Source organism: Mus musculus, chromosome 4, assembly GCF_000001635.26.
Source record: "Mus musculus strain C57BL/6J chromosome 4, GRCm38.p6 C57BL/6J".
NCBI classification, from domain to species: Eukaryota; Metazoa; Chordata; class Mammalia; order Rodentia; family Muridae; genus Mus; species Mus musculus.
The window spans coordinates 110,572,454-110,594,449 of NC_000070.6; the positions used below are offsets into that span (position 1 = coordinate 110,572,454).

Sequence of the window (21,996 nt, forward strand, 5' to 3'; positions counted from 1 at the left end):
GATGTTGAACATTTTTTTCAGGTGCTTCTCAGCCATTTGGTATTCCTCAGGTGAGAATTCTTTGTTCAGCTCTGAGCCCCATTTTTTAATGGGATTATTTGATTTTCTGGAGTCCACCTTCTTGAGTTCTTTATATATATTGGATATTAGTCCCCTATCTGATTTAGGGTAGGTAGAGATCCTTTCCCAATCTGTTGGTGGTCTTTTTGTCTTGTTGACGGTGTCTTTTGCCTTGCAGAAGCTTTGCAATTTTATGAGGTCCCATTCATAGCATCCTTATTTATAATAGCCAGAAGCTGGAAAGAACCCAGATGCCCCTCAACAGAGGAATGGATACAGAAAATGTGGTACATTTACACAATGGAGTACTACTCAGCTATTAAAAAGAATGAATTTATGAAATCCCTAGGCAAATGGATGGACCTGGAGGGCATCATCCTGAGTGAGGTAACCCAATCACAAAGGAACTCACACAATATGTACTCACTGATAAGTGGATATTAGCCCAGAAACTTAGGATACCCAAGATATAAGATACAATTTGCTAAACGCATGAAACTCAAGAAGAATGAAGACCAAAGTGTAGACACTTTGCCCCTTCTTAGAATTGGGAACAAAACACCCATGATGGAAGGAGTTACAGAGACAAAGTTTGGAGCTGAGACAAAGGATGGACCCTCTAGAGACTGCCATATCTGGGGATCCATCCCATAATCAGCTTCCAAACGCTGACACTATTGCATAAACTAGCAAAATTTTGCTGAAAGGAACCAGACAGAGCTGTCTCTTGTGAGACTATGCTGGGGCCTAGCAAACACAGAAGTGGATGCTCACAGTCCGCTATTGGATGGATCACAGGGCCCCTAATGGAGGAGCTAGAGAAAGTATCCAAAGAGCTAAAGGGATCTGCAATCCTATAGGTGGAACAACAATATGAACTAACCAGTACCCCCCCACCCCCCGGAGCTTGTGTCTCTAGCTGCATATGAATCAGAAGATGGCCTAGTCGGCCATCAGTGGAAAGAGAGGTCCATTGGTCGTGCATATTTTATATGCCTCAGTATAGGGGAATGCCAGGGCCAAGAAGTGGGAGTGGGTGGGGGAGCATGTGGGGGACTTTTGGGATAGCATTGGAAATGTAACTGAAATACCCAATTAAAAACATAAAAGATTTCTTCAAAATAAGAATGATACTAAATAAATACTCCTATCCTAGAATTTTCATTCACTTTCTTGCTGAAATCACTTGAGGCTATTTATTAGAAATATTTCAAAGGACAGCTTTGATTTTCAAGCTCTCTACCTACAACCCTGCTGCCTACAGGTCTTCTGTAGGCCTTGTAATTAAAAATTAGTAAGGACTAAATTTCACTTGGTTATAAGCAAACTTATCTCTGATAGTTTAAATCTGCCAAATAATCAGTTACCCTTCAAATTCTAAAAGGAGTTTTAAAATTTTCTATTTCTGTTTTGACAATACTTAATGACTATTCAGCCCCATAGACATATCTACAATATACTCCTAAGACTTGGGGAACAATCTCAAAAGGGGGTGACGGGCAGAAAGATTCTAAGAGCCTGAGCACCAGAATGCTGGCTTACCTTTTGTTCCTACTGACAATGGATCAAAGATTTTATTAAAAGTAAAAGTTGGGAAGAAGAATTTTTCCTTTTCAAATACCTGTAGATTCAATCTCTGTAATTAGCTCTTTCTTCTCACTGCTTCATAAAAGTTTTTATTAGTTTTGTTTTACCTATTTCATTATATTGATACATATTATTTCTGTTTCTTTTTTTCCATTTATTTTTTTAATTTATTTTTTATTAGATATTTTCTTCATTTACATTTCAAATGCTATCTCCAAAGACCCCTATACCCTCCCCGCCCTGCTCCCCAACCCACCCACTCCTGCTTCCTGGCCCTGGCATTCCCCTGTACTGGGGCATATGATCTTCACAATACCAAGGACCTCTCCTCCCATTGTTGGCCAATGAGGCCATCCCCTGCTACATATGCAGCTAGAGACACAGCTCTGGGGGATACTGGTTAGTTCATATAATTGTTTCTCCTATAGGGTTGCAGACCCCTTTAGCTCCTTGGGTACTTTCTCTCTTTCTATCTCCAGGTTTTGGGTTTTCCATTTTATATTATTAGTACCAGTACATTTTTTGTAAAGTTTGAATATTAAATGTTACATTAAAATAATCAGGGGAGGAGGAGGGTGTTTCTTAAGGGGAAACCAGGAAAGGGGGACAACATTTGAAATGTAAATAAAGAAAATATCCAATAAAAATTATTTGAACCAAAAAAAAATAATCTTGTAGATTCTCCCCATTTCTTTATCTTAATCTTCCTTTTCAGCTTCATTTTGCGGCATGCCTTATGTTACTGGGTGTTGAACAGTTTCCCTTGCCTACCCTTCTTCGTGTTTTATTTTTATTTTTTCCACCCGAAGGAATGAACTTTCTGTCTTCTTATACTTGAGATAAGAAGAAAACTCAGCCTTCAAGCTTAAACTAACACTTAGGTTAAACTCTCCAAACTAGGGTTAGTTTATACAGTTCAATGTCAGTATAATACTTTTCATATATCTTGGCTCCATTGTTACCTGGCATGTGTTATTAAATGAATTAACTATATGTGACATTGATATATCTGCAAATATGTAATGTTGAGTAAGTATTCCTTTTAGTTTTATTCTCATAGAATAAAATTTTATATAAATTATTGTTTTTAACTATATCTATCCCATCCCACTCCCTCCCCTCAAATCTTTACTATTACCCCCTTCTTCTTTCTCTATATAACTTTATTTACTCTTTTAAAAACTCTACTGAGTTGACATAGTGCTTCTATTTGTGGATGGGTATAGGGCTGTCTGCTGATACATAGGTAGCCCCGTAAGGGTTGCATCCTTGAAGGAAACCTAATCCCCAACCCTGACAGTCATTAATTGCCAGTAGCTACTTATCTAGGAGTTGGACTTCATGAATACCCACCTCCCTTATCATGCTTGGATTTTGGCTGGCTCTATCTTGTGCTTCTACAGTAGTAGGTCTCCAGATGGCTTTTTTCAAAATTCTTTAATGTTATTTCTTCCTATACTCCCTACTCTACCTTGCCCTCCTGTCTCTCACCCTAATGTCTCTCACCCTAATTGACCCTTGCTGCTCCCCTATTTATCATTCTCTCTTAATACTATCTACCTTCTATCCCTATTCCCTGAACATACCCATCACTATGGTCCTTTTCTAGTTGTCTGACCTCGGTGGGTACTTCAGTTTAAAATAACTTATTATTCAAAGCTATCATCCTTATATGGGAGAGAACATGTAGTCGGTAGCTCATTCCAGATGTTTTTTTTTTTCCTAGCTCTATCCATTTACCTGCAAAGTTTCATCATTTTAGTTTTCTTTACAGCCGGCTAGAAATTCATTGAATATGTTTTCATTGTCCATTCATCATTTGAAAGATGTTTAGATTGTTTTCATTTTCTGGCTTCTGTGAATAGGGCAGCAATGTGTTTGCTTGAATAAGCGTCTCTGGACTAGGTTGTCTCTGGAGTAGGCTGTTGAACTAATATCCACAAATTGAGAAAACCTGTCACTTGTCTTTTTAAATCTATGCTAGTTTACTTGGTAATTTAGTTCCATCCATTTACCCACAAAGTTCATGATTCCATTTTCCTTTACCAATGAAGAGTTTTACGTTGTGAATAGTACCACATTATCATTACCCAATTTGTCAGCTGAGGGCCATTTAGATGGATTCCATCTCCTCGTTATTGTGAATGGAGTGATAATGATTGGCCTTGCAAGTGCCTGTGGAATAGAAGGTTGAGTCTCCTGGACAGAAAAAGAAGTGAGTGGTATAGCTGAGTAATATGGCACTTCTACTTTTAGCTTTTTTGAGAATAATATGCATTTCTATTATGACTTCTTAAGTTTGCATTTTCCATGAGAAGTGAATAAGGGTCTCATTTCCCCACATCCTTGCTAGCATTTCTTGTTTGTTGTTTTGGTGTCTGTCATTTTGACTGTGCTAAGATGCAGTCTCAAAGTATTTTTAATTTGCTACTGGGATGAAGAATCTTGGACATTTTCACTTTGTACTGTCTTATTTAACTGAACAGTGGACAACTATGTTTATGTTCACCATTTTTAGAATTTTATTTTTATTACCATCTCCTAACCTTTAATTCGGTTGTTTTTGATATTTTTGTGTTTGTGTTCTTTGTATATTCTAGACATTAACCCTCTGTCAAACTTATCTGGTGTACCCTTTCCACATTTTGTAGGCTACCTCTTCACTAGAATAATGATGTTTTTTGCAGTATAAAAGATTTTAGTTTCATGGGATCTCATTTGTCAATTATTGGTTTTAATGCCTGTACTGTATGTGTTCTGTTAATAAATTCCTTCCCTGTACCTGTATGTTGAAGACTATTCTTTTTTCCTATCCTAACAGGTTCAGAGTATCATTCCTTTGTTGGTATCCTTGGTCTAGTTGAAGCTTAGTTTTCTGTATAGTAAGAGACAAGAATGTAGTTTTGTTCTATATGTAATTATTTAGTTTTACCAGCAGCATTTATTGAAGATGCTGTCCTTTTTCCAGTATATATTTGGTCTCCATTTTGCCAAAATTTAGGAAGTTTTAGGAGCATGGACTTATATTTGTGTCTTCTATTCTATTCCATTATTCAAGTGTCTGTTTTTAAAACTGTATCATGTTGTTTTTATTGTAGTAGTTATATAGTAGGACTTGCAATCATGTGCATACATCTAACTGTTTTTTATTATTGATAATTAATATTGCATCCTGTTTTTTTATGTCTGAATTTATGTTTTGAGATTTTGTTTTCAACTTCTGTGATAAATCAAATGCATTGGAATTTTGATGGTGTTCATTGAGATTGTAGATTGCTTTTGGTTAGGAGGTAGGGTGGGGATTTTCATTGTATCAATCTCACTAGTACTTGAGATGGGTTTCCAGCTTCTGGTATCATCTTTACTTTCCATTATTGTGCTTTGAAGCTTTCATTATCCAAGGCTTTTACTTCTTTGGTTAGATTTATTCCAAATTTTTAATTTTGATGCTATTGTATATGGGATTGTTTTCCTGATTTCTTTTCTTTTCTTTTCTTTTCTTTTCTTTTCTTTTCTTTTCTTTTATTTTATTTTTTGCTATGCTTGTTGTGGTTTATAGAAAGGCTGGTGATTTTCTCTGTTAATTTTGTATCTTCCTACTTTACTCAACATGTAAAACATAGGAGTTTTAACATAGATCCTTAACATCTTCATTTATAGAACTGTATCATCTTCAAGTAGAAGTATTTTGATATTTTTTCTTTCTTATTTCTATCCTTGTGTCTTAATGCCTTAGCTAAGACATTTTGCTCTATTTTGAACAGGAGTGAAGAGAGTGGACATTATTATCTAGTTCCTAATTTTAGTGGAGATGCCTTGAGTTTTTCTTTATCATCTTATTGGCTATAAGCTTGTATTACCTTTATTATATTGAGCTATGCCCTTTGTATTCCTAGATTCTCAGGACTTTATGAAATGTGAGATTTTTGTTAAAGGCCTTTCCTTTTGATGGAGGCTTGCATTGACTCTGTGGATTCCTTTCTGTAGCATAGCTCTTTTCACCTTTATTAATAATGCTGATCTATAATGAGCATGGATGATCTATTTTCACTGTCTTCTTCAATCTATTTCTTCAGTGTTTCAAAATTTTCATTGCAAAGGTCTTTCAATTCTTTGATTAAGTTTTTTTTCAAAGTATTTTATTTTTTGAGGCTACTGTGAATAGGAGGGATTAATCTTTTTTAAAACCATGAGTTATCCTTGTTCATTTCTAGTAATCATTTTAAAGTCTTCCATGCATGATCTAAGTCTATCTTTACAAATTTGACTTAATTTTAATGTTCTGTAGCATATTAATATCATATAACATTTTCTTTATGATTCTGAATTAGTTTGCTTAGCATAATGTGACTGGTTTGGTATAAATTTGAATATTTAATCCTTTTATATTTGAGCCATTTAATATATTTGAGCTTAAAATATGTATCCTATTTTTTCCTATTTGCCCATAATGGTTTTGATTTTGCTTCATTCTTTTCCTTATTGTTTATTTAAATAAATAAAAATATTGCTACTATATTTTTAAATATGTTTCCATAAAACCATAATATGATACAGAATTGAAGTATTTCAGGAAAATGGATATATAGTTACAGTGTGATGAAAGAACAATAGAATCAGAAGTCTTCATTTCAAAGTCTTTTTCTGATGCTTTAGTATGCATTTGAATAGTCACTAAGTACTTTTGAGTTTCAGATTCATCATTATTGGATCAAGGTAAAGATTTAGTAACATGAAGAAAGTCATTTTGAAATTTCACATTTCTAGAGAGACTGTTATATAATTATTAAGAACTCTGTACATAGTAACAATTTAAAGATTTCTTTTTCCATGTATTCTGTCCAGCTGTTAAAACAAAAGTGATATACTTCTTTTAATATTGGAATGAATATTATTCTGTACATTTTAGAATATGAAAATTTCAGTTGTCCAAAATTGCTTTAATAATGGAGTATATATCAAGTATAATGATTTAAAATATACTTCCATTTATATTTCTATGTTACCTATGCCAGGTCTGTTATGTAAACTGCTGTAGAATTTGGTCACTAGTGGTTAGAGATTTGCTATTTGTATTCAAATAACTTGTGAATGCTCATTACTTATTATATAACTTTGGAGTTATTTCAGTTATTTATGCCATGTTTTTCTTGTATGTAAAATGAGATAGCAAGAGTATTTCCGATTTGTGTACCCGAGCAAGTGTTAAAGGACACCCATTCATGAATGTTGTTTTGAGGTCTAAATTGATTGGTAGGTATACTTAGCCTTCAGGACAGTCTATATCATATATTAAAACCAAGAAATATTAATTTTCTACTAAAATTTATTTCTTAATTGCACTAAAGTTAAAATGTAGATTTTCTCCTTGAATATAGGAGCAAGTACTTATATTTCATTTTCTGCAATTTCTACATTATTATATTTTTTATGTATTTTGTGTAGTGTGCAGTGGTGGATGTATGCCAAGAGAACTTCCTGAAGGAGTTGGTTCTTCTTTCATTTTGTGGATCCTGGTATTAAATCCTCATTGTCAACCTCAGTATCAAACATCTTTATACACTGAGCCATCTTTACAGTCTAATAATCTTTAGTTTATAATGAGAAAAAAATGGGAAATTTTAAATGAAGTTTTCATGGTTACTCAAAAAATGTAAAGCTAAATAATTTGACCTCATATTTATTGTCATTGTGTAATAAATACTCTGTCTTTAAAAATAGTGTCTTAATAAACATTTTGATAATAAAAATCCAAAAATCATTTTTATATAAAGAATCTCCTTGAGGATTATGAATACAAGGAAAGAAAACTAATAGGCAAGTCTTTGGTCTTGATTAAATCAAACAGTCTAAAGAGTGTCAAACAAAGATTAGGACTAGTATCAGTGCTCATAATATTGTTGAGATGCATGACCTCCTATTAAAACAATTCTCTTATGTTTTGTTATAGGTAACCTCGGCCGGGTTGAGCAAGTCTCTGATTTTGAGTATGATCTGTTCATTAGGCCGGACACCTGTAATCCACGCTTCCGAGTCTGGTTCAACTTTACTGTTGAAAATGTGAAAGAATTGCAGGTGAGGGAAATGGGGACTATCAAGTGTGATCTTAGAGAAGGAACCTAGTTTGCTTTCTTCAACAGCTATTAAACCTCTGGCTGTAGCAGAGACAGTGAGTAGCGGATAAAATGTTGACTTATGTTTCCTGATGGGAATGAATTAATGAAAACTTTTATCTAAGGAAAAGTGGGTTGTTTACTGATCCTTCTATGTGAAGATTTCTTGTGGAACAACCATAAGGGAACACTGGAAGTGCCTGTTGCTTTCTGTATCTAAGATGCTGTTACATTATCTCTGTCAAGTTCCAGAAAGACATTTCTCATAAGCCCCATCTCAGAAAAAGCTCTTCTTTTATTCAACGGGATATTCATATTTTTAAGGCTGTATAACTCTTACAACAGAGTATCTCCCCTAAAGTGTGTGGCTTTGGGAATTCAAAGCTATTTTATTATCTGGTGATTCTGGGAAACCTTGTATTTTTTTGTCCATCTTTCAATTTTATGACTATATTAATCTGCTTTAATCTTGATTTCTTCAGGTTTACTTTCCAACTGCCAGTGATTCATAATACTTTTGAAAACTTGTTTTTCATGAGAGGATATTGATAAAAATAGAGTGATAAAGTACATATGCATTAGCAAAGTCTAATTCTAATAAATATTGCAACTTTATTCCATTCAGACATCTGCAAACAAACAGACTGCTCTAATTGTACAGGCATAGTGATTCTATGGTTCTTGTAAGCATATGGAAGCCTGGCCATGAAAAGCACCACCCCTTCTTGCCTAAGATCATCTTTATCAACAATACCAGAGAGAAAGTGAGGGGCTTGTTTTGGTTCTCCCTGAATCAGTCAGTGCTGTGTGCATCTCCCTGTGCTTTTCAGTTACAGCTTGATTCATGTTTTGGGGCCTGGAAGTTTCTGGAATTCAGGTACTCATGGGCTCTTTCTTGACACTATGCTGTTCCTGGCATCTTAGCCTTGATGTGCCAGGAAGCATTTGTGAACCCCAAAAGACCACCAAAGAGCCGTTTCCAGTGTAATCACATTAGGGTCTCTTTATTACAAGTTTGAGGTTGGGCTCTCCTCCAACCTAACCCTGACACAGCAGGATGGGAAAGTGGAACAGCCTGAACCCTCAGCAGGATAAGGTTTTATAGGGAATGGGAGTACATGAGGGGGTGTCCAGCCTGGTGAGTATTTAGTAGAATGACTATTGTAAGCTGACAGGTGGGTGTCTTGAAGCAAGACTGAACAATCACAAATGGTCTGAAAGTACATCTGAAACAATCAGACATTAATTAACAATCAGACATTGTTTAACTGTTGCTAGGAAGTAGCTAGGGAGTAATTCTTGATATGGGCCAAGGACAAGCTTGGTACTTGGTACTTGGGTATCAAGTACCTGGGTTCAGCTGCAGGTCAAGTTCTGGTCAAGTTCTCAGGCCTCTTTTTTTTTTTCTTTTTAAGTTAGAGGCTAGTCCCAAGATAGAATAGGTTTGGCCTCTCTGCCTCAGCAGAAGAGGAAGGACAGTGCACTTTTCAACTAATTGTCACAATTCTCTGGAGTACCACAGACACAGCACTGAGGAACATGCCATTTTTTTTTTTAAGTTTTAGAGGCTACCTGGTGGGAACTGGATATAGAAAGGTATCTGTATATTGGTAAATATGATACTTCAGAGTTTCAGCCTATGGGGAAGGTGAGAAAAGAGCTGAAGCTCACACACAGACCCCTCCACCCTTGGCAACTCTAAGTCCTTGCCTTGTTTCTTGCTTCTACCGAATTTTACATTACCAAGTCTATTGGCCATTTCCATGGTATTATCATGCACATTCTTCTTTTTGACCATGTACAGTGGCTCTCCTGACTCCAGGTTTATTCCACAAAATAACCAGTAATCTTCAAAATACTTTTCCAAAGTCTTCTGTTGGCTTCCTGCAAGCATCACTTTCTATCAGGAAGTGGACATATATCCTCTTCTTCTGTTGCTGTTGCTAATGCAGCTTGGTGAGTTAGATTTGTCACACACACACTCCTCTGAAAAGCAAACAACTATTATGCAGGCAGTTTACACAAATGAAGGGAAACTTTTCAAAAATGCCATATAAATGTGCCAGGATATCCACATCCATAAAAAGGACCACACTTCTCTTTCTTACATAGTTTATATTCTTTTTTAATCTGATTTTTAATGCAAGCAGTTCACACTCTTGGGTGATGCATTGCAAAGGGAAGAGCGGGAGCAGGTGAGGGTGAAGGAATGTGTCTAAACAAGACAGTGTAGCTGAATGAAAAGAGAAGCAGAGTGATCCCTTCAGTTGTTGTGTGCCTTTTGTCTAATGATTATTGAGGAATTACACTCTTAATTTTTCATTCCTTGGAAAAGCCTTTTCAGTGCATGTTTTATTAACTATCATTTTCATAAATTTCAATTTTTGTATAATTTATCAAGCAATTATTGTCAGACTAGTAATAGTAATAGCTTGTGTCTTTTCTTAGTGAGACTGAGAGGGTATCTATAAATGTTTGGTAACATTTCTACATATTTGTCATTTTTAAAGAGCATTTGAGATTTTATATTTCCTATGGTAGAATTTTGTAGGGCTGAGAATCAGACTCAATGTATGCACACTATACAAACACTCCACTTCTGAGCAAGCTGTACTTCAGTGTGTCTGCTTTTTTCCCCTCACTTATTGTTTTATTGGATATTTTATCTATTACATTTCAAATGTTATTCCCTTTCCCAGTTTCCCCTTCTGGAAATCTCCTATCCCATTTCCCTCCCCGTGCTACTATGAGGGAGCACCCCACCCACTCACCCAGTCCCACTTCCCTGCCCTGGCATTCCCCTACAATGGGTAATTAAGCTTTCCAAGGACCAAGGGCCTCTCCTTCCATTGATGCTGGACAAGGCCATTCTCTGCTACATATGCGGCTGGAACCATGGGTCCCTCCATGTGTACTCTTTGGTTGGTGGTTTAGTCCCTGGGAGCTCTGGGGAGTCTGGTTGGTTGATGTTGTTCTGTCTATGGGGTTGCAAACCCCTACAGCTCCTTAAATCCTTTCCTTGACTCTTCCATTGGGGTCTCGTGTTTATTGCTTATATTCTTCAGCTTTCCTTTTGCATCTAAGAAGCCATTAACTGCTAGAAGAGGGGCTGGTTATTTTTTATTTTATTGTTAAATAGAGACCTAGATCCTGCACTTACACTATTTCTTAAATGTTGGGCCAAATTAGGACTAACCCATGTTTCCTATTCACTTCAGACTCCATGAACAGTCTGTATGTAGCTTATATTAACTAGTAAAGGAGCAGGGATATGATTATTTGAAATTTGGAGAAAATCAATTCCTTCAGTTTTGCTACCTAACACAGACTGTTGGGAAAGTTTCTCGTGCATTTTGAATATTTTGTTTGCTCTTCTAATTTGCTTAGAGAGTGTCCATTTTATTCTTTGAAATGAAATGTCAGAACCATAGTGTGGCATTCTTTTCTAGGAATTCAATAATAGAGTATCATAGATTGTTCTAAGGGTTTTTTTTTTTTTCAGAAGAGAATTGGGTATGTTTATGAATACTTATTTTAATGTTGTTATAGCTGATATTTAATTTGCCCCTCTGGGTTCTAACTACATAAACAATACTATCATATGCTTGTTACACTTTGAAGCCTTATATGTGTTTATCTAGGTTTTTTGTTTTTTGTTTTTGTTTTTTTGTTGTTTTTTTTTTTTTTTTTTTTTTTTTTTTTTTTTTTTTTTTTTGAGCCTGATGCTTCATTCATTCACTATCTTTGTATGGCCACTGTCTCACCAACTCTAACCACATTATGAAGTTATGGAAATCTGTCTCAAGAAGGCAAACAGATCTACTAGAGAGATACTGTGTCTATCCCTAGCACACCGGATATTTGTTTTCATGGTTGCTTACATGAGAGAGAATGGTTTTGCTATTAAGTTTGACTTGTGAGATCTGCTTTTACAATATCTCATCCTATAATCTCTTTCCATATCTTTCCAATTTCCGTTAAAATGGGAGCTGCGCAAATGTAATCTCAAGAACCTTATTTGGTGTTTGGTACTAGCAGACAAGAAAATATTAGTCATCACAGGCAGAGTCCATTAAAGGAATTTTAAAAATCAAAGAATCAAATGTACTGTACATGCAGGGCTAGCTCTGGGGTTATTTTCTTTGATGTTTTGAGGAAGAGATAAAAGCTTGGAACACGCACTTCTGTATCACAGGACTGACATATTAGCCCTGCAAAAGTAGTTGTTAAATAGTACATTTGAAAGAGTTGATAGAAACTAAATGTCCTGGTACCTTTATGAAAAAGTAATTTTTCTCTCCAAAAACTGATATTAAATATTCTTATGTGGAAATGCATTATTGATGCAGCAGAACACTTGTGTGAGGTAAAAGCAAGTCTTTCTATTTAAATCCTTAGGATAGAATTTTAGCCAATAAGAAAAAATGAAATGACATCCCTGGGCTATTTAAGCTGTTATCATTCACGTAACATTTTTTATACCCTAAATTTATCTTTCCTGATTACAAAAGCAGCCAATGCTTAATGTAATAAACATGGACTATATAGATAATTTTTAGAAGCAGAAAGTGAAACAGAGACATATCATTTCTCCTAGTTTGAAGTAAATAATATTAAGTTAGTTATATTCTCTATGCTCAGTTTTGGATTATATTTGATTTGTGTTATAAATATACTTTAATATATTGCTTTTAAGAACCTAAGCATCATTGCAGTTTTTCTTATGTCATTAAATTTTTGCAAACATAACAAACAGCTCTTTACCAGAACACTGATTCCTTAATGCTGAATACAAAGATTATTGTTTATTTGCATTATTTCAAATGGTATTGTTGAAAATACAGGAAATATTATTCAAATGACATCTTTTGGAAAATTTTCTTTGAAGGGAAGCTATTGGACCAAGGCTATGTGTTTCTTAGAGAACCAATTTGTGTTGTTTAAAGTTTATGCTATTTTTTTCCTATCAGTATTGAATGAAGTGTCTTTCTTTATACTTCTTGATTGGAATTGTCTTCTTTAATCAAATATCCACATATTCAGAATAAACTATTTTCTTCACTTTGAGTCCTCAGTCATATAAATAGTTTATGGCAAAGTCTCCCAGGTCTCTAGTCATAAAGAATTAATTGCTTTCTGGTAACAACACTCTAGAATGGAACACATTTGCTTTTTGAATTTTGTTTCTTTTTCTCTACTTATAAAACCTGTTTTATCTGGGCATGGCCAAAGTTTTTTCTATATACAAAAAAAGAATAATAATGAGTTGATGTGACATCATTTAAATAAGACATATGTGGCAGCTTGTAACCGTAGTCCCAGTTACTTGAGGGGTGTGGTGCCAGCCTTGGGTAAGAAATACCCTCTCTCTCAAAAGGAAATTATTTTATTATTAAAAATTGTTTCTTTGTAATACATGTAGAACTGATTGCTCTTTGGGGTTTACTTTGAAGCTTTGCTAGGGAAGGCATAATGTAGTGATGGCAATTTAACCCTATTGTGCAGACACGACTCACTGAAAGTCCCTCTGATTCAGATCATCAGTGCTATTCTGATCATAGCATGGATATCTCTGAACCCTTGAAAATCATGGCTTACCTCAGAGTGAAGCTATTCACTTAAGTCTTTCATGGGAATCTCCAAATTTCGGTGCCCATTTTCCAATTTATGTATATTCTATTCTATTTTAGCTCCTTGATTTTAGAAACTGGGTGTGTATAGAAGGAGCTATTTCATCATAGCCACAAGGTGGCTTTAAGTGTTGAAAGGCAGACCTGTAATACTCTCTACTTTAGGACTGTGTTATTTCTTTGCAGTAACTTTCTCCTCAATGATTCTTATTCATTTCCATAGAATCTTATCCTGTATCTGTACACTTTTTCATATAGACTACTGGCCCAGTGTGATCCTCTATAGATTTATGGAACATTTTTATTTGTCATTGTTTCTATTCTAATATTCTGTTCTGTAATTCTAGCTTTATCATCTTAAATCCATTCTCTGTTCTTCAAAGTTCTGTTTTTTTTCAACCATATGTTATAACAATACTTTATATTTGTTTTTAATATTTGTATTACATTGTATTTATTTGTATTCCAGGAACTGCTCCCTGTGCCACCTCCCACAATTCATCATCCCATTCCTTCTCCCCCTTGCCTCTGAGAGGGAGCTCCCTTCACCCCACCAGGCCTCCCCCATCCCTGGTGCCTCAAGTCTCTCCAGAACTAAGCTCTTCTTTTCCCACTGAGGCCAGCCCAGGTAGACCTAATTCTGGTAGGTCTGCCTTTATATGTTACATAACCTTTCCCCTTACAGGTTTTAATATCCTTCTTTGTTCTGTGCATTCATTGTTTTGATTACTATGTGACATGAGGATTTTCTTTTCTGGTCCAATCTATTTGGTGTTCTGTAGGCTTCTTGTACGTTTAAGCCCATCCCCCTTTTGGGGGGGGGGTTAGGGAAATTTTCTTTCATGATTTTGTTGAAGATGTTTTCTGGCCCTTCGAGTTGGGATTCTTCACCAGCTTCTATTCCTAATATTCCTAGGTTTGATCTTTTCATTGTGTCCTGATTTTCCTGGATATTTTAGATTAGGAGCTTTTTATACTTTGTATTTTGTTTGACCAATGTGCCAATATTTTCTATGGTATCTGCTATGCTTGAGATTCTCTCTCCCATCTCTTGAATTCTGTTGGTATGCTTGTATCTGTAGTTCCTGATCTGTTTCCTAAGTTGTCTATCTCCTGGGTTGCTTTCCTTTGTGTTTTCTTTATTGTTTCTATTTCCATTTTTACTTCTTAGACTGTTTTGTTCACCTGCTTGATTGTAGTTTCATGTATTCCTTTAAGGAATTTATTTCTTCTTTCAGGACTTCTACATGTTTGTCTGTGTTTTTCTGTATTCCTTCAAGGGAATTCTTTATGTCCTCCTTAAAGGCCTCTATTATCTTCATGAGATTGGATTTTAGGTCATTATCTTGCTTTTCATGCATTTTAGGTTAGCCAGGGTTTTTTATGTTGAGAGATCTGGGTTCTGATGGTGCCAAATTGCATTGGGTTTTGTTGCTTAAGATCTTGCACTTGCTTCTGACCATCTGGTTCTCACTGGTATTAACTGGCCTGGGTGTCTTTGCCTGAAACCTGTCTCCTTGGAGGCAGGTATGTGACCTCAATTAGGGTTTGTCTCCTTAGAGTCAGGCAGTGTTGTCTCTGGTAAGATTGGGCTGCCTGTGTCCCTGGTTACTGCATACCTCCTGTGCCTTTGGTTACTGTAGCCCTCCTGGGAGGTTCACAGACTGTACCATTTGGGTGGGTGTCCCTGTTCTGGCCCAGATGGGGAAGTGGGCTAGAAGGAATGTGGAGCTCTGTGTCCTTGGTCTCTGTGGACCTCCTAGGAATCATGTAGGCCTTAGCGTTTGGGCAAGTCTAGTCTTTTTCTACAACATAGTTTAGGATGTGTGTTCAGAGTGAAAATCTTGGAGATCATGCAGCTTACTGCACTTGTCTCTTTCAGGTTTTAGTTTTGAGTTTCTGGAGACAGTGTCTAAAAACAACTGTTTGTTAATATTATATAAGGGGAAGATAAACTTACTAGCAGATTCTCTGTTTGGCTGAGAACATCTCATGAATTCAGTTTTAACAATATGTTTCACAAAGTAAAAGGAGCATGAAGACATATCAGAATACATACAAGATTATATATTCCAAGATATATATGTACCACATTCTCTTTATCCATTCATCTGTTCATGAACATCTAGACTGTTTCCAATTCCTGGCTTTTATGAACAGGACAACTATGAATACAGATAAGCAAGTGTCTTTGTAGTAATATGTAAAGCTCATGATATATGCTTAAGAGTGCTATAGCTGCATCTTGTGGTATATGAGGAACCACCACATTGATTTCCATAGTGGCTGTTCAAATTTGCATACATACCAGCGATGGATACGTGTTTCTGTTCTACACATCCTTGTCAGAATGAGCAGTCATTAATTTTATTGATCTTGGCCATTCTGACTAGTGTAAGGTGAGATCTCAAAGTAGTTTTGATTTGCATTTCCCTGATGACTAAAGATGTTGAACATTTCATTACATGTTTCTCAGCCATTTCTGTTTCATCTTTTGAGAACCTTCTACTTAGATCTGTACCTAATTTTAAATTGTTTTATGTCCAGTTTTTTTTAGTTATTTATATACTTTAGATATTTGCCATCTAGTATATGTGTAGTTGGTTTAAAAAAGTCTTTCCCCATTCTGTAGCCAGGTGCTTTGTGTCTTTTCTGTACAGAAGCCTTTCACTTTCATTAGGTCCCGTACGTTAATTGTTTTTAGAGCCTGTGCTATATCAGTGTTCTATTCAGGAAGTCTTTTCTGTAGACACATTTCAAAATTTTAAATTTAAATAACCCTTCTTTTTGAATAGGTTTGCAACTTTTTTGTTTTTGTTTTTAGCTAAGGTTTTGATAGACAATAAGCTGTGCTTCATGAAGCAAGAATTTTCTGTTTGAGGAAACATTCAGAAGATAGGAATTATCTTAAGTCTCAGCACTCAGGAGGCACAGGTAGGTGGATCTGTGAGATCAAGGCCACTCTGGTCTACAGAGTGAATTCCAGGACAGCCAGGATTATACAGGGAAATGCTGGGGGAAAAAAAAGAGGCGAATTTAAGATAGCAGAACACAAAGCTTTCCGAGTTTCCATATCAACTATATTACTTCAGTTTCAGCATAAGTGAAGCATATATGAATATGTTTTAATTCGTTTGAGTTGTCTTACATTGTTTTGCAAAATTAAATTTAAGGTTCTTGAAACTGTTAATAAAACTAGGAACTATGTCTGGGATTATTTCCTCAATATGTGTATGGTACACTGTGTTCATGCTTACATGCTTCCCCATGATTATTTTAGACACATACTATCATTACAATGTGAAGTGACGATGTCTTATGGAAACAGCCAGCATTGAACTTTAGAGTATTTGTTAATTGGCTTTCAGTATTGTATAGATCATTTGATGTTGTTAAACTTAGTGGGCACATTGTCCCCACTGTCTTAACTTATCTTGCACTTGACACTGTGGCTATTTCACTGTTAGAAATTGTTTCCTTGGTGTCTCATCACTTCTCTTGTGATTCTCTTTCATAGGATTTTCCCTTCGTACCATACGTATTGTTTCCCTTTTTTTTTTTTTTTTTTTTTTGCGTTTCTAGTATTATCTCTAATTTAAACTCTCCTGAACTACACAGGTTATCTTATGCTACTTGTTTAAAAAACAACTTCTCTCACCCTGTAAAATTAACTCTTTATTTCCTGTCACAGTGAATGTTACTGCTGTTTATGCAGTCATTTAATCTCAAAATGTGGGACTTTTCTGACATTCCTCCTATGTGGATTTATATCCAAAGATACTAATCATAGTAATTGTCACGGTAAATCTATTGTTATTTTCATCTGTAAATTATATATTCAATGTCACTTAGATTAGGAAGTATTACTTTGGTTATAAGTTATAATATATTATAAATCTTTATTTATAGATTATAAAATAGGTTGTGGCCAACTTTAAAATTCCTTTTTGAATTCGTCTGTTGCTCTTTTGCCATTGCTATAATAATCATTTGCCAAGACTGTGGCAATTGTGTTGTAAGCTGTTGCTATGCCTAGAATATTGTTATTTAAGCCTCTACTTCAGACCACACCTGGAGAATTCATGTAAAGTTCCAATCTGATCCTGCTACTTAACTGGTGCAGCTCTTAAATAGCTTGCTCTTGCCTTAAGGTAAAGTCAAGCTTCTCCTGGTATATGCTATTCTTACTTGTCTGATTCTTCTCTAGTCTGCTTGCTTTAAGTACTTCTTGGGCTTTTTAATAGTATCTTACAGAGACTATGTTGTTTGACGTCTCCAGCATTGTGCTCTTTCCTTTCTGAAATGACTTTTTACCATCCTTCTGTTTGGATTAAACTCTGACTCGGTAATAAGATTATTTACTGTGTTACCTTGAGTAAATTATATTAGATTCTCTCTCTCTCTCTCTCTCTCTCTCTCTCTCTCTCTCTCTCTCTCTCTCTCTTTCTGTGCGTGTTAAACAAAGAAGTTATTTTTTTAAACAGAACAAGACTTTAAGAATAATGAATACTTTGCAGTTATGCATATAAATGATAGCAAACATTATAATTTCTTTACTCTTGTTTTCAGTCTATTTTGCTGTATGTTATCCTCCTTATGTTTTAGTTTTCTAGCCACCTCACATAATATGGATACTCCTTGACTTGATAGGGCTCTGTCCCAGTTTCAGTCTAAGTTGAAAACATCTTAAAGTAAAAGTGCATCTACTATCTCTCCTGCCACAATACATAGCAGGTTCTTTTCTGTTTACTTGATTTGTCAAACAGCTGATTGAGATACCAACTAGGGGCCTATGTATCCATATGGTGACTTTAGTTTTCCCCTGCATATACAGTCAGAAAAATACTTCTAAATTGTTGGTTTTGTATAATTTGTACTCAATAAATATTTGTTGTTCCTGTTAGGTGCTCAGAAACAAGCATGAAAGAGGACAGAGAAGGTCTTTTTGCTCTGGAGCAAATTATATTCTATTATTAGGATAAAGAATAAGTAGTAATGAGTAAAAATTAAGATTTTTTTAAAGTAGAAAGTCCTACAGTTTATTTAATTAAGTCTTGTCACAGACGTTTCTAATCAACAATTGTGAATTGATATGCTATAAATATTTGTGTACTGTTTGTTTGTGTTCATGAATATAAGGTTTATTTCACTAAGCTAAATACTTGACAGCAAGATTCATTGGTTATATGGTAAGTGATTATTGAACTTTATAATAATTTATGAACTGTTTTGCAAATGGTTAAATCAGTTTTTATTTCATCCAGCAGTGAAGGAGAGAGTCCCATTGTTGAACAGCCTTGTCAACCCTTGGCAATGCCAATATTTTTGAACCTCTGCTATTTTGATATTTTTAGCTATCTCACGATGCAGTTAATTTGCATTCCCTGGTGACTTATAGTTCTATGCTTATTTGCTGTGATGTAGCATTTGTTCAAAGATTTTTATCAGTGTCTTAAGTGAAATAATTTAGTTTTTTTCAAGTCATACGTGTTATACATGCTGACTGCACAATATGCTCTTTTCATTTTTCTTTGGTGATATAAATGGAATTTTAAGGCAAATCAATGTTAATTTTACATTTTCAGTATATGATAATATGGAACCTTATATTCTGCCTCCTTGTTGACCTGGTTTCACCTCTAATAACGTATTAGTGAATTTGATATTTTTACATAAGCAATTATGTCACCCCGGAATAGAGATCAGCCATATTTGTAGGATAATTTTTTTAGACAATCCAATATGGAAAGTATCTAGTACAATGTTGAATCCAAGAAATGTGAGGCAGCCTGGTTCTTGGTACCAGTCATGGTGGGATTTACTGATTTTTTTATACCACTTATAGTTTATAATTTGGGTTTGTAGATTGTTATTGTGTTGCATGTGTGTGTGGTGTGCATGTGTATATATATTGTTTTGTGTGTGTGTGCTGTGAGTACTTGTGTTTGACTGTCTCTGCCTGTGCATTGCATTTCTGTTCTGATATGTGTGCATTTGCCTATTGAGGGCCAGAGTCCATACTGGATGTTTGTTTTCCTTGATCACTGCTCACCATATTTATTGAGACAGCATTTCTCATGGAACTTAGAATTCACTAATTTCTGCTTGTATAGCTAGCAGGTTTGACATGAGGATCACTTGTCCCTACCTCCCAAGTGCTGAGATTACAGATGGTTGCCACATTTAGCACACACAGCTTTCATGTGGGTTATATGGAACTGAACTCCAATTCTGTTGAGCAGCAAAAGCTTAATGAACTAAGCAATGCTCTTTCAGATGACGGCATTTATTTTTAAAGGCTGAGTGACATTTAATCCACAGATGGCACTCCTGTAGACTTTAAGTACATGTCTCAGACTCAAGGATGGTTCTGAGACTCTACACCTCTGAAACCAGCATAGAACTTGAGTCCATGAATATTGGCTTACCACTGTAGTGAACTTGGCACTGACATCCAAGAAAATAGGACTAGGTTCTGCAATGGTAGACTAACTTGTAGTCTCAGTTAAGGAGTGACAGTCCTTCAGGTTCTTGACCCTGCATCTGCTGAAACAAACTTGGATGCTCAATATGCTTCATCTATAAACTGGTCAGGCTTAAGAGTCTGTAGGCACAGTGTCTTGCCTTGTGCCAGACAATTTACATGCAGGACAGTCCTTTAATCCCAACATTTGGGAAGCAGAAGCAGAATCTTTGTGATTTCAGGGCCAGTTTTGTCTAACTAGCAAGTTTTAAGCTAGCCAGGGATAGCTCTTTTACTACCACTACCCCCAGCTTCCCTGGCCTTTCAAAACATTTGTGGACCATCTTGAAGCCTGAGTCTATATGTACTGGTTTGAGGACTGACTAGTTGGCCTATTGTTAGGGGCAGATCAGACTTGAAGCCCCTGGCTTCAATTTAGTGGTGGGGCATTCCTGGAGACCAAATGTGAATCTAAGACCTATGAGTTTGAATTGTGGGATATTGCCCAAATAAGGAGTCTTAGTGTCTACGTACCATCTTGGAGTTTGAGGATGTGACTCTTCTGACACTGAGTCTGACTTGCCAGATACAGAATTGGCTGTGAGATCACATCATTTGTTCCCTTTTCACTCTTGTTGCCAAGTGGAGGATATTCTGTGTTACTAGAGTTCAGGGTAAGACATGGATGTTGTCCAACCTTTGGCTTCTCTTCAATATCTTTCTTATTTCCATGTTATACACCTAGTTTCCTTAGTTCTTGTGACAGTATTTTTGTTCATGGATACTTGTTGAATCAGAAAGTCTTCCTGTCACCGAGATGAGATCAACCCCTTCAAAAATCTGATACTATACATTTATTATCACCTAGAAAATTGTATTTAGAATAACATGGTGATTAGTTTTTGTTGAAAATATTGTGTGGCAAATAAGAGGTTTTACAATATTCTCATTTATTTAATTAGGTCATTAATCTAAATAACAATACTGTGAAGTAAATATTACTATTGGGTAAGAAAAATGAGTCTCATAAAGTCTAAGTAATTATCTAAAAGCCAGGAACTAGGAAATATGACGGTTTGCCATTCTTCTAGTATAGTGTGCACATGTGGCCTGTTAGTCTCCTGAATATTCTCTCCACAATTCCTAGTGCCTTCACATGCTTCATGCTGAAAAATGTATACCTATTGTTCTGATGAAATACGTGATGTTCATTAATGGTAAATGCTCTGCTCAATGCTTACCACCATGAGATAGATGGCAGAGACAACCTTACAGGCCAGGTCTCTTGACTTTTATGTTAACTCTTCTTCCTTTTTAGTGATTTATGCTCAGATTCACTTTTTAGCTGTGTTCTTTTTTCTTATTTTGTTTTAACATTTCACAAATATTTGTGATTCTGCAAATTCTTATCTTTCATGCCTCATGTGTAGACTTTTACATATGATTTTCATTTCAACAGTGTAGGACACTCAATTTTATAACAGTGAAACACTTGTAGAATAATCATATTTGATAGCCTATTGTATGTCATCAGAATAGATAGTGATGACAATTTCTAAACTGTTTTATGAGATGCAAAATAATGTATTATTTTAATGCAATCTTATTTTATAATACCTAGATAAAGATACTACTTGATGAAATTACTCTTTAACATATATAAATATTGCATTTTAACTATATGTAATTAAAAATACTACTGTATGAATATTCAGGTCAAAAGAAACCAAACATGGAAACATTTCCTCCTATTTGATCAATTTAAAATGTTTAATCTGTAAGAGGTAATATATATTTGTTGAACCTATGACATTTACTTACTATGTCATGTTTTAAAGGCGTGTCTAGGTGACAAATGTTTATGTTGGGCTCAGGACATTTAACTTACTCCTATTTATATTTATGTTGGTTTCTTATTTAAACAGTCTCTTATTTGAGTGTTGCTAGTTGTATGACTCCAGTACAAAAGAAGAGAAATAAAACTGAGCTTCTCTCCCAAAGAATTTAGCTACAGGCGATGGAGGGAGGCATAGGCAGTCAAGTTAAGGGATATAGACTGAGTCTGTTATGCAGTTTCAAATGATGATGTAGTGATGATTTTTATATATTGAATACTTTTAGAAAACATTTGTTAATTCTAGAG

General features: G+C 35.3%; 1 protein-coding gene across 9 annotated transcripts in view; it reads left to right on the forward strand.

Moving 5' to 3' along the window:
* The window catches only part of Agbl4 (ATP/GTP binding protein-like 4), a 1,266,676-nt gene that overhangs the window by 174,805 nt on the left and 1,069,875 nt on the right, over window positions 1–21,996 (forward strand). For all 9 annotated transcript variants that reach the window (XM_011240657.3, XM_011240658.3, XM_011240653.3 and 6 more), the window contains one exon: window positions 7,598–7,722. In XM_011240657.3, coding sequence (XP_011238959.1) covers window positions 7,598–7,722 — 125 coding nt within the window. The remainder of the gene's footprint in view (window positions 1–7,597; window positions 7,723–21,996) is intronic.